This window comes from Phaenicophaeus curvirostris, chromosome 1, assembly GCF_032191515.1.
Source record: "Phaenicophaeus curvirostris isolate KB17595 chromosome 1, BPBGC_Pcur_1.0, whole genome shotgun sequence".
NCBI classification, from domain to species: domain Eukaryota; kingdom Metazoa; phylum Chordata; class Aves; order Cuculiformes; family Cuculidae; genus Phaenicophaeus; species Phaenicophaeus curvirostris.
The window spans coordinates 115,747,269-115,761,033 of record NC_091392.1 but is presented as its reverse complement, the minus strand read 5'-3'; the positions used below and the strand labels follow the sequence as shown (position 1 = coordinate 115,761,033).

General features: G+C 39.2%; 2 protein-coding genes across 2 annotated transcripts in view; one reads left to right on the top strand and one right to left on the bottom strand.

Annotated features, from left to right (window-relative positions):
- SH3BGR (SH3 domain binding glutamate rich protein) overlaps nucleotides 1-13,765 on the bottom strand; it is a 614,594-nt gene that overhangs the window by 243,759 nt on the left and 357,070 nt on the right. The window lies entirely within an intron of this gene.
- DSCAM (DS cell adhesion molecule) overlaps nucleotides 1-13,765 on the top strand; it is a 456,923-nt gene that overhangs the window by 295,590 nt on the left and 147,568 nt on the right. Inside the window, exons 8-9 of the mRNA XM_069872134.1 lie at nucleotides 131-406; nucleotides 13,168-13,446. Coding sequence (XP_069728235.1) covers nucleotides 131-406; nucleotides 13,168-13,446 — 555 coding nt within the window. The remainder of the gene's footprint in view (nucleotides 1-130; nucleotides 407-13,167; nucleotides 13,447-13,765) is intronic.

Genomic DNA, 13,765 nt, shown 5'->3' with positions numbered 1-13,765 from the left:
GTTAAGAAGTGTTGTGCAAGTTGCATCTGTGAATGTCATTAATGTTAGTATATTAAGAAAAATTATATCCATATTTCCTCAAGCAAATGCGCCTTTAAATTGTTTTCAAGAGTTTCTTTTTACTTTGTAGGGCCAGCAAGCATTCGACCAATGAAGAACATCACAGCAATAGCTGGACGGGACACCTATATCCACTGCCGTGTGATCGGCTACCCATATTACTCCATCAAGTGGTACAAGAACTCTAACCTTCTACCATTTAACCATCGCCAAGTGGCGTTTGAGAACAATGGGACACTGAAACTTTCAGATGTGCAGAAGGAAGTAGATGAGGGTGAATACACATGCAATGTCCTTGTTCAGCCCCAGTTGTCCACCAGTCAGAGTGTGCACGTGACAGTAAAAGGTGAGGTTAACGTCGAAAACTAGAGCCAAGCTAATGTCTCTGTTGTTTATAGAAACACAAATTGCACATATGGGATTTTCCTGGCAGTTAGATAATGAGCACTTAAGGAGGTTAATCCAGATTTGTGTTTATTTTTAATGATGACATAGATGCTAATCAGTCACTGTGTGTTGTTCTCTCTTGACTTCTACCCTCCTTCGGTCAATTAACAAAGTTTTGCTTTCTATAATAAGTGAAAGCCTTGCAGAGCAAGCTTTCTATGAGCACTACAACTAAGTCAGCAGATCAGTGGTTTGTCACCTAAGCTTCACTGGTGAGTGTTTCTCTGCTGAATGACAAAGTTTACCTTTTCATTAGCCAGTGACTTTCCAGCTTTTCAACCATAAGATGAGAATTTTATTATGTGTGTTTCTGCCAATAAACAGAAACTGAAAGCATTAACATTGCTTTCCTCTTAAGTGCACTTTTCTGAGTGTTCTTGATCCTTATAAAGGTAACACTGTAAATAAATGTGACTTGAATTTCTAATAGGATGCTGAAAATCTATTCAAATAGTGCCAAAGAAGGAAGTTCAGATGACCCTGAAAGACGTCAGCAATAGATGAGAATAGGAAATTTTTAGCATTGTGTTCTGACTATTGTGATATTGGCAATGCTCAGACCTATTCACAAGGACACAAAAGACACAAAAGCTGATTGCAGTAGCACCTAGTTTTGTGCAATGAGGCCACTAAATAGTGCACTTCATGTGAACCTGCAGGAAGAATTGAGATGTAATTTCACTGTTCCTAAGTTCTTAAGAACTTTTCCTGGGTTTTTTGGGGGGGTGACAGAAGAGAAAGGAAGGTTGATTCCTGTATCTTTCTCAGATAAGATACAGAGAACAGCAAGGTAAAATGACTTTTGTTTCACACATATAATCTTTAACTTCTTTCTATTATGTTTGTTTAGCCCCTTCAGTCTGGAGTGATGTAATTCCTAATTATTTCAATGCATTAGGGGATTAGGTTAAGCTGCTGGCATTTTGAGCTCTGAAAGGCACGTCATCTCACACACTGAGACCATCAGGGGCATTGGTCACATGCCGTGGCATGAAAAGCTGATGTCACCATTTCTTTTCATGTATGTGGTATCGTGATTGACATTACAATAATGTCATAGATATGTTGATGCAGTTTAGGAAATGAATGCCAAATTAGTAATTAGTAATTGTGCTACACTAACACTTCACTGTGGTAAATCTGATGGGGAATGCTGCCCCTTAAATGATACTGTTCTTCATATGACTATCAAAATGAATATAGCCAAATTAAAAAACAAATCCAGCAATCTATACTTAACAGCTCAGGCATTTAGATCAAAACATTACTAGTTACTGAGAATGTTAGCTGATACCTCAGGTACAATACTTTTTTTTATTCCATTAGGTTAAAATTTCAAACTTGACAATTCCTCCTCAGAAAGAAGATTGCCAGCTCTATCAATTTTGATTGAACTGTAGCTTTTGTCAGTGATATGCCTTCCCTGAAGGTATTCTAGTTTTTATGTATAATCAGCTCACATAGTCAGTGACTGGTCAGAAATCTCAAACAGTGACTGAATATACTTTGAATAACTTGCCAGGGGCTGAGCTGCCACTCTACCTGTGATACAGGTTCATCCTGCATGTGCTGTGGAAGACAGGTGTGTCAGCAGTACAAGAGGAGTCTGAAAAGTGATCCATGGCACATGTAAAGCAAGCATGTCAGCATGGCTTATGTCTATTGATCCAGAGTTGCCAAAGTTGGCTGAGAAGTGCCCTCACTACTTCATCATGCTGAAGCCTTGACAAGACACTGTTATTTAAAACAATGGTTAATAACCTGTCCTTGTATGCTAAGCCCAAAATGTCAAAGGTGAACTTCTGTGTCAGACCTGAACTGTTCTCAAGGTCCTGCTATTGTAGCTGGAGGTCAGCATTGCCACAGTGGTTTTTCAGATGGCTATATATTATTTTCTTCCATAACTACATAGTGATTTTATCTGAGATATTAGTGGAGAATCAAAAGTAAGCTGTTGCTTTAAAATATTCTCAATGTTTGTGCTGCCTTTTTGTTTTATAGATTCCATAGTTAACATGATTAGTTTTCAGGTACTTCTGTTTGATTCCAAGAAAGAGAAAATATGGCCCAGCTTACTTACTGAAGGTTAAAAGTACAGTTCTGAAGGCATAGTTATGTTTCCTCATGAGCATTTATGAGATTATAATCTCTGTGATATCTAAGTGTTTCAGAAATAATGTGTTCCTTTTCAAAACCCACCTGCATGATCAGGAACACTTTGACAAGTGGCAACTAAAACAGACTGAACTTAAAAAGCATCCACAATTTTTTCTGTGTTCCATTGCAGAAACAAACAGCTTGATTTTTCCAGTTCACCTGCTGTTATATAGCATTTATATGGGAGCTCTGCTCCCACTGAAATGAAGTTGCTTCTGAGAGTTCTTTTTTCTTCTTCAGATCAGCCACGTCACCCATCTTAGCAACACCCCCCAGGAAAGACAGATCTAAGTGATTTAACAGCATTATCTGAGAGATCGGTGGCAAAGGTGAATACAGTATTTGGCTCTACAGGGCAGCATTTATCTGCATTATACAAACAACTGGCCTTCCTGTCTGCAGTCCTCTGCCACATTTACTGCCCACTTTCCAAACTCTCCAGTACGTAAAGCATCCTCGTTCTGTCTTGAACGAACACTTGCCAAAAGCAGCATCCTATTAAAGGTATACAGCAGCATGAGCATGTAATCAAATACAAGAGGGCTACCCATTCTGCAGAGTAGTTTGGGATTTACAAGAATCCAAATAAAAGCAAAATCTTGAACATATTCTTCAGATATCACTGTAAGATCTCTGATAGGCGAACACAAAGTTTCTTGACAATAACTTCAAAATTCAAGGTTATATCCTGGCTGCCAGAGAACCTAAGACTGAGGCTTACAGAGCCTTGCTGTGCAGCCTTCCACCTGGTAGGTTGTCAGGAAGCCAAAACCTTGGGAGCTAGGCACTTACGTGCTGTTTGACCTTAGGCCAGCTACTTCTTTGCATTGTTGATCAGAAGAATCAATTAGACACCCCATGAAATCAGTGGTCCCATTTATTAGGAATAACTGGTGCCATTGTCTGCATAGCCACCTACCCCAGAGGTCTGCAGACTCCAAATAATTCTGTCCCAGAGCGATGTGGCATGCCACACCCTCCCCCATCCCTTGCCTGTCCCTTGTCTGTCCCAAAATCTGGATCTTGGAAGCTAGCAGTCCCATAAGCTGAGAGCTGAGTGGATAAGCTGGCAGGAAAACATGCAGATTTCTGCTTGGCAGACATAGGTCTGTTGGAACCATGCCTGAGTCCTAACAGAGCTTTTTGGAAATCAAGTCATCTTGGCATTATTTTTTTTTGTATTTAGACAACTGAATTGGCCAGTTCTGAGTTCTGATAAAAACCCACGAAAACTACCCATGCATATCTAATGGAGGGAGTCGGGCAGGGAAGGGGGCTACACGGACTACAACTGTAGTTATATACTTAATTTCTGGTAGTTTATACCTGTTGACCACTTCTCTTTGCAACTGTAATAATACCCTTTCAACATGTTTTGCTTTGGCCTGTGTTAATCTAGTTTTCTTTGTAGCTTTTTTGTAGAGTAAACTGAACCCCCTTTCCTCCCCCTTCTGTAAAATGGAAACAGTAGTTACTGACATCCTTAGAAGTAATCATCAAGATTAGCCTTGCTAAGGATACCACATAGGTCCTTGCCAAGAACAGAATGATTCTTAGCAGCACTAATTTCTTCCTGTGCCTTTGGCCCAGCTCTAGTAGTTTGCCAATGGGATTTTATATACACCTGCCAATGGCAGAGGACTGTTGAAGTCAGACATCCTAAGGAGAAAAATATTTTACAGAAGATATAGGGTTTGGTATTCATTCCTCCTAAATATGACCTGTTCTCCTCAGTCTCCTCCAGTTCATCCTTGCCCAAGTCATGACTTTTCTACTCTGGGTTCCAAAACTAGTCTATCTCCACATTTTTCCCATTTCAGTCCTCATTTTCTCAGTGCCTTGCTCTCATGACTGAAAATAAGTCTTCCCCTTCAGAGCTCCCAGCCAGCCTCCAGTCACAGTCCTCCTCTTCTGCCAGTCTTCAGTTTTTCCATCTCCATTGGGTTTCAGCCTGTTTCCACTTCATGTGGGTGTTCTTTCACTATGCTATACCTCAGCCCTCTGCTTCCATGTTCTAAGAAACCCAGCCAGTTTCCCAAATCCACTTTACCAAACTCCATTACTTCTTCAATCCCACTTCAAGCCTGCTCCTAATTTCTGACCTCCCACTATCCCACCTACTGCCCCTAAATCCAATTCTGTAATTCCCTTTTGTTATCCTGGGCACCACTTTGATCTTCTGCTCCATTTTTTGCTGCTGCTATTTGCATGCCCAGGAGTGCCAGATGGTTCCCCTCTCTGGTCCCTTGGACCCCACATCTCCTTTCTTTCTCTCTGCATTGGAATAAGTTTTTTCATGCTTCTTAGGCCCAGCATCAGCAGCTGTATAAGCACTGGAAAGATGAATATGTCTGCTTTGATTTCTGACATTTCACCAGATTACATCTGCCCCACGTGTCTAGAACTGACTCAGCCACTTAAGGCAGCGATAGGACTTGCTTCTTCAGTGCTGCTTGAATCCTGGGAGCTCTTAGCTATTAATTCCTGGAAAATGTCTTCCCAGGATGTGATAACTGTGGGGACTTTGTATGTTTATTTTCCTATTTTTGCTTAGACTACAAAATTTGGGCACCCTTGTGGTAACTTTTCATAGGGACAGCAAGAGTATCTGATGCTATTGCCATCACTTGCTGTACTTTAAATCTATGCTGCTAACTATGGGGTAGGTGAGACTCTCAGATTCTCACAATGCCTTTTTTTTAAGATGTTATGGTAGGATCAAAATATGTTGTATCCCTATTTTTCCACCCTCCCGCCTCATCTTGGAAACAGCCAGACAGTTGTAGCTGAAACTTTCCAACTGAAAGGACTCAGCCTGGCCTGGAAAAATACTATCCAAACAAAAGTCAAACTGCAAGCAAACAATAATAGTCTTACAATGAGAACTGTTGGCAAACAAAGAAAGAGATGATATTACCCACCCCATCTGTAAATTTCATATTTCCATTGAAAAACAACGCTTCAAGTGGCAAGATGGTAAAATAATGGTAGCAGCATCTCTTCTACAGCATTTTAGTAGATATGAAAGCATTTTAAAAACAGGAATGAGTCATTATCCTCATTTTTTTTTATTATGTAATTTATAGTAATAGTTTTCTCAGCTACAGTAAAAGCCATCAGTAGTAAGTGATGATTTTCTTTTCATCAGTCTCACGGGACACACTTCTCATGTAAACAGCCTGCTGCTATTCGCACTTCTTCAACAGAAATTAATTGAAAAAGAAGCCTCTGAGAGGGAAGGGGGCAGCATCATTAAAATGAAAAGTGCAGTGTTCAAAAGTACTGTTACTGATCTTGTAGAGCTTACATATCTCATTGATTTAGAAGGCTTCTTGTTGCCTTATGCCAAAGTAATAGCACTTCACCTGTTGTCAATTGCATAGAAGAATTGTACCAGCGTGTTTCTTTGTAGAGAACAGGCAAACCAAACAGGGGCTATTTCTAAATAACTTCATGTTGCAGCAATTTGAATAGATTCTCCTCATTATTCCTGTAAAGTATCTAGCTTTTTCTAATATATAAATGTTATTGGTGGATTTGGATTACAGATCAGTTCAGGGAGGGCTGGCTTAGACAGTGAAAAATATGAAGGCACAAAAGATAAAAAAAAAACAGGGGAAATCTTTCAAGGGTTCTTGGGACTGTGGTGCATGCTCTCATCAAAGAATCTGCTAATCTGTTTATGCTTCATTCTGTCTCATAGATTATGGCAAGTGTAAATACACATACCTCAGACATAACTCCTTATCTATACTACTGACTGAACCTTACCAATATTTGAGTCGGAAAATACTTATGGCCTTGATGTCCTTCAGATACTTCTTCCATTGCATCATTTACTCCCTTTCTTTCACTCTTCCATACAATATTTTTTTAGATCCCTTCAAGCTTGCTGCAACTTCTTCAGGAAGAAATATTCAGATCTCTCAAAATGACTGGAGTTGTCATATGCAGGAATCTCATGTGTGGTGAGAATGGATGAGAATATCCAGTTCTGTAAAAAAATCCTGCAAAAATTCACCTAACATTCATTCCTAGGTCACATAATGGATGGAAGCTTGTTATGTGGAGCAAGTAGTGGCAGCAGTCTGATTTAAGGGAACACACACTTAGATGGTGATAATTTCCATACGAGAACCCCAGTACTGGGTTCCACACCTTGGGAAGAATAACCTCCTGTGCCAATGTAAGTTAGGGGTTGACCAGCTGGAAAGCAGCTCTGTGGAGAAGGACATGAGAGTCGCGGTAGACAAGTTGATGATGATGAGCTAGCAATATGCCCTTGTGGCCAAGAAGGCCAATAGTATCCTGAGGTACATCAAGAAAAGTGCAACAGGCAGGTCAAAGGAGGCTTGACGAAACACTGGAACAGGTTTCCCAGAGAGGTTGGAGAATCTCCTTCTCTGGAGATATTCAAAACCTACCTGGACATGTTTCTCTGCAACCTGTTCCAGGTGAACCTGCTTTAGCAGAGATGTTGGACTAGATGATCTCCAGAGATCCCTTCCAACCTTGACCATTCTGTGATTCTATGTGATTCTTTGGTCTAACCCATGGAATAGAAGACTAAAACAGTCAGGTATTCCATAAGTGAGACTTGACAGTTCTGTGTAAATTTTTCAAAATGCAACTACTCAGGGTTAGCCTTGCATTAAAAGAGCTGACTTACATTCTTTAAAACCTCACAGGTGTCATGTGGATGCTGCAGTTAAGTGTCATATTTTGTAATAGTACACTTCTAACATACTGTATTCTTAACACCTATGACACTGCAGAAAATGGTTTCCCTAAAACCAAGTGTGTTAAAGTTATTTGATTACTATCCTAGTCTTCTTGAGGAATTAGTATGTACAAATATAAAGCTTTTCATTTAAATCTAAAATAAAAGTAACTGGTTTTGTTCACGGTCTTATAATTTGCAATTACAATTTCAGTTGGAGTATGGATGTGTTTATTTTTTAATTATGAAAACAGTGAGTTCAAAAAAAACTAGGAGTTCAAAGGTATCTGTGGATTATGCTTTGGTTTACCAGAAGCTACCCATCTTCTCTCTCTTGCAAAACAGCTTTATTTTCTCTGGTTTTGAAGAAGGCATTTTCTTGCTCATTTTTGTATGTATTTTTTCAATAATATTTTAAATACTTTCTTGTATATTTTTTAAATTTCTTTTAAAATTTTAAGCACTTCGCTGCATAAACTTAGTGTGAGCTATTAGCATTGTGCATGTAAGTACAGACAGTAAGTACACATAGAAAGCGAGACTATGCATGCACATGATAATGCAGGTATGGAGTCTGCTAGCCTAATTTCAAATTGATGTGTATAATACATAGCATGCAAAAAGAAAATAGTACCAGCCCTGTGGATTGAGAAGGATGATACAAAATCAGCTGCTTATGTACAGTCGTGGAATAAAGGTGAAAGAGAAGCTAGTCTGAAATCCATCAAACTACTCATGGGGATGATTTCAGAGCCAGAGATCCTTCTGTTAAAGTCCTTGCATCTATATCCAGAATTTTTGGCTCTAGTGTTTTAGTTGGTTTAAACTTTTCACAGTGTTACCTGAGGACAAAGGTAATTTTAGATCATGTAGGTGTTAAACAAGACCAATAGCTCTGGACCAGGTTCTAAAAGCATAGTAAAAAATAACTAATGAAGTGCTTCTGGATACCTAGACTACAAGTGAGGCTTTTTCTCAGCTGGCACTTTAACAATAAAAGTAACTGCTTGTTGTGTTAAGATATTCTTGCAGCTGCTATCTTCTCTTCAAATCAAGAAAGTATTTTCTTTTTAAAAATAAATAGCAAATATATCCCCTTGGGTAAGGAACTGAGCTTCCCACCATCCTAGGTTTGCAGGGTGCTTCATATGATAAGGGCATGCACTTTTCCCCTCACAATGGAGGCTGAAAGCATGTGGTTCAATAGATGGATGAGACATGACATAAAAGCATTCTTGGTTTCCACACAACATTTTTACATCCTCTCTTATTTTGGAGGAGCTCTCAGAGCAGCATCAGGTAGCCTGTGAGCTACCAGTGCTGCATTGCAGGAAAAAGGAGTGGAGACTAAGACAAAGGGTGAAGTCTCTTGTAAGCTCCACCGAGAAATATACACCACAGCTTTTGCTCTGCCGCATTCAGCAACAGTTCCTGATAAAACACCATAGTTTGTTGTGGTAAGATTTCAAAAAGGTTTGAATACAGGGTTAATTCTGGTAACTAATGAACCTACATGTAGAGGGAAATGTTGTGCAACGGCAGGGGCATTATAGAGATTAGTTCAGTTCTTTTTTATTTTATTTTTTTTAATGCGTACACTTAGAAAGGGCCAATATAACAGTATTCCCTCTTTTCAAGTCAGGGTACGTCACACCAGGAGGGAACAGGGTTTGAGTTTCAGCCCAGTAAATGTCATTAACAGGTTTGATGAACATCCTACAGGTAAGGCTCAATACATTCAAGAAAGAAGAAAAAAAATCCAGTGTTTCAGAAACCGCATGCAATTGCTCAGACCAGCATCCACAAGGGATGGAGCTGTATAGGTGAAACAATTGATGACTGAGAAAACTTACAAAATGACTAGACCGTGTCTAGGATTTGTACAGAGGCAAAACAGTTTTGGTTTTTGCACTCTTAATGTATGAAATCTAAGGTCACACAGATGCCTTAAGAAGCTGTGTAGTTTGGTGGTTATTACTTTGCATCAGCCTGTGGGCCTGTGTCGCTAATGTGTTGTGAGTATTCATTGCCAAAGGTATTTTATGTTGTGGGCATAGCTCTTGCAACAGTGTTGTAAGAAAATCCATTAGGGAACCATTTCTAATGATGAAGCAGAGGATGACTTTCATTTTACTACACAGAGCCACAAGAGAGGAACACTACGTTCATAAGGCTGCTGCAGGAGACAGGCTATCTGCAGGATACTCTGTTTCAGTGAATCATCTCAGCAGTTTCTTCTAAGGTAAATCCCATGGAACGGAGGGCAAGAAATTAAGGATGTTGCTCTGCTAATAGAGAACAGTGTGGAAGCCCTCCTTGCCCTTCTTTACAGTATCTCCCAGAGGTACAGAAGACCTTGCTAGGGCACAAAAATATAATTTAAATCTTCCTGCATTAGCACTAATGAGGCTGGCACATGCTCCTCTTCTTAAACAGACACTTAATTCAAGCACTCATCAATAAAGCATTCCCAAGACATTGCTCTTCTTTGCAAGAAGCAGAAATTTTCACTCTTTTGCCCATTGTGGGTAGAGGGTAAAAACGTCCCTTCCATGTACACAAGCATGCATGCACATACAGCCCTCTCTATATATACTTAACATGTAACATCTTATATATAGAAGAGCATAATTCAACAAAAAAAATCAAATAGAAGCTCAGGCGTATTGTCAAACTAAAGTTACATATAGGGAAGGAAAGTATTTCAACACACCCTGAAGTATTTTAAACATGTTTTAAATAAATATGTCCTACTGTAACTTTTCTCTCTCAGGGTTAAAGTAGTATACACTCCTCTTATTTTTTATATTTCGGAACTTTGTATTACTTTATACTTCAGAAAATATTCACCCAGCTTCACGTATGTTTTCATGTATTTTTAATAAGTGATTTTTTTGTAATTGTTTCCTTCTTTAAACTATCAGGAAGATCATTTATCTACTATGTTAGGTCACCAAGAACTGTCTTTATCTAACCAAAATGATAAATGCTGTAGCTGAAAAACATTTTTCAATAGTTCAAAGTTGTTGCTAGACTATTTATTTTTTTAAGTACTGATTTTAAATTACACACTTATTTTTAAAATAAGCTCCGTGACAGGATTGCAAGCTGCTACAAGTTGAATATACATTATATTTTATGAAGCAGAAATAAATGTTGGTTTCCTCTGTATCTTAAAGACCTGAGTAGAAGGAAAATGTGCTGTCTATAAATATTTCAGCCAATTTCTGAAATGCTCTGCAGGGTGCTACTTAAATTTTATAGAGTTGGTAAATGCAGCCTTGCAAATCAATATTTTCTGAAAAATACTTATATGTGAGACCTAATGATCTTGTTCCCTGTTTTCTTCATCAGGGAGATGGAGAGTGAGGATGCACACAATAATCTTTGAGCAATATGTTGTCTGACTTCCAATATCATTTTATCTGTGAAAGATTGGTTCAAATTTGTTACACACTCAGCAGAAAATACAGAAGCAATTTGCCACCCTGTTGTGAATTTTAGCATGTCTTTCAGTAATGGTGCCTGAGACTAAGAGGAGTATTTGGGCAGAAATGTGCTAGCCAGCACAGTAAAGGGGGCACTTGGCATTTAGCAGATATTTGCTCTCATCAACGGAAAAGGTTATGTCAAAACCTTTTGACAGGCTCATTCTAAAAATTTCTTATTCCCACTTATATTAAAAACTGCTTGTTAATAAAGGCTGAGAGAAATTTGAAGTTCTTCTGCTGATGTACAAAGAATTCAAAATATCTCATATGAATGCGTTAGCTGCACTAAGGTAATTAGAAGAGGCAGGCAGCCATTTTGCTTCAATTTGTGACACTGGGTCCCCAAGCAGTTAATTTCTAGCACGCAAAGTTCAAATAAACACAGTCATTTATACCGAGTTTCTTTTTTCTGTATGCCTGATCTCACAGATTTTCGAAACACAACAGGACAGGTTTTAGCAATTTGAGGGACGATAGTCAGGGAAAGGCATTACGGTGTGTGAGAAAAATTGATTGCAGCAGCACTTCTCACAACTGCGGACAGTGGGACACTCTCAGAAGAAGTCAGGGAAAGCCTGTAAGGATGCATTATACCCTGTGCCTGATGTTACCTCCCTGTGGCAGCTGTGCACAATCATAATTTCTCCTTATCAAACGTCATCATGGCTGTGTTGGAAACAGTGGAGCTAATATCTGCTTTGTGCACCGGGATGTGTAAATACACAAGTATTTGAACGTGTCTTGGATCAACACCTTTGCCCTTTGCGGGACTTTGGTATCACTTCCTTAATGATAAACTTTCTTACTCCTAATGGAAAAGCAGTCAACACGTGCAATGATCGAAAGAAAAGCATTGAACTACCATAGTAATGGTCACAAATGCCTATCCCTGAATCCCAGAAATAGGACAGTGGCAAATATGCTGCTGGGGAAGTCATTGATCTGGTGTACGTTGGAACCACTTTGAAGAGTTTTCCTGCTTTTTTTCTGGGGAAAACACAGCTTTAGATTTGCTAAAGGGAGAAAGGGCAAAAGAAATTCAATTAGGTAAAGCCACCAGCTCCATTTTCTCCTAAAGCTAGGTAATATACAGCAGTATAAATGTCCTGCTGAGGGTATCCTTCAATCTTTCCCGTTAAAGATGTTCAGATGTACTACAGAGTACATAGAAGTAATCTCTCAGGCAAGAATAGGAAAATGCCCTCCTATATCTAAGATACATAACCTCTAGAAACCTCTCTTGATAAATGAGTATTTGAGTACTGCTTGCAAAGTTGGTTTTATAGTCTTTTCAGGAGTGATTGATAGAAACCTATCTTAAATCAATGCCCTGGCTGTTAGAGTGCTTCCTTGGGAAGTTTTAGTTCCTCAGTCTGAGCGGGTATATGTTTCTTGGTTTACCCAATTGTCAGTAAATGTGCCAACCACAACTTGGAGAAACTGAAGCACCCTCATTAATTCCAACTTTGTTTATTGAATCCAACCCACTGTTACTTTTGTTTTTATTAAAAATACCTTAAGCCACAATATTTTCAAAGAATTGGAATTCTTATCTATGATAGAAAATAGGGCATTTTTATCATGGTTTTCAGTTCAGCCACAGAATAGTAAGTAACAGAAAAAAAATTATTTTCCAAGCAAAATATGCTTAGCAGGAATTAAGCGCCAGCTTGGAAGTTAATTCCTTGTACTGTTGTACTGGCCCACTGTTTAGAAATGAGTTTTAACTTAATTTGTTGTCCTACAGGTACTGCATATGCCTTTCACTTCATACCTCTCCCCAATTCTATTGAGATTTGTAAGTTGAAACACTGAGAAATAAGTGTCAGGAGCAGTTAAAGCTTACACTCCCTTTCAACATGTCTCAGAGGCAATGCTGGGGCCTCTTCCAGGTTTATTTATGGGTTTATCGTGGGTCTTGCACGAGATCCTGAAAGGTGCTGAGCTCTTCCTGCACTATCTAGGCAATCCCACTGCTGAAATCCTGGTGAGCAATGAGATAGCAATATGATTTCTTGAAGAGGTGCTCAGTAATCTTGCAGGAATCTGCCAGTGGTGTCTGGTTTCCCTAGAAGCCGGGGTCTTCACTGCTTGTGATCTCTGCTTATGCATTGGGTAATAAAGGAAAAAAGGGTATTTGCAAAACATGTGATTTTTTTTTTAGCTATGTAATGCTCTATGGCTGTCAAAGGTGTTGATTTTACATATCTAGCACTGCACATCTGTTCCATTATGTTATTTTCAGAAACCAAACTGTAACTGCAATAGCTCCTCTTTCCTCTTTTGTTCCAGTTCCGCCTTTTATTCAGCCTTTTGAGTTCCCGCGATTCTCCATTGGGCAGCGGGTCTTCATTCCCTGCGTGGTGGTCTCCGGGGATTTGCCCATCACAATCACCTGGCAGAAGGACGGCAGGCCAATCCCAGCCAGCCTTGGGGTGACAATTGACAACATCGACTTCACCAGCTCCTTAAGGATTTCTAATCTTTCACTGATGCACAATGGAAATTATACCTGTATAGCTAGAAATGATGCAGCAGCTGTGGAGCACCAAAGCCAATTAATCGTGAGAGGTAAGTAGATGTAATTAGTTTGAAGGGCACCAATTAAGCGGAATTCATCAGTATTTTGTAATGACATCTGTTTGATGGGAAGTATGAAAAGAGAGGAAAATATGGTAATCCCTCTCTTCATAACAGAGAGCACACAAAGCAGCAAAGCACAGAAACTAATATGACCTTTTCTATCTAAAAGTCTTGAAACTTATCAACAGCATGGGGTGGATGGAAGAACCACAGGACTGATTTCCTGAAAAATTTTGTGAGGGGCAAGCCCATTCTTTGGCATCGAGCCTTTGAAATGGTATCAAATTTCTCTCTGTTATTGTGTAAC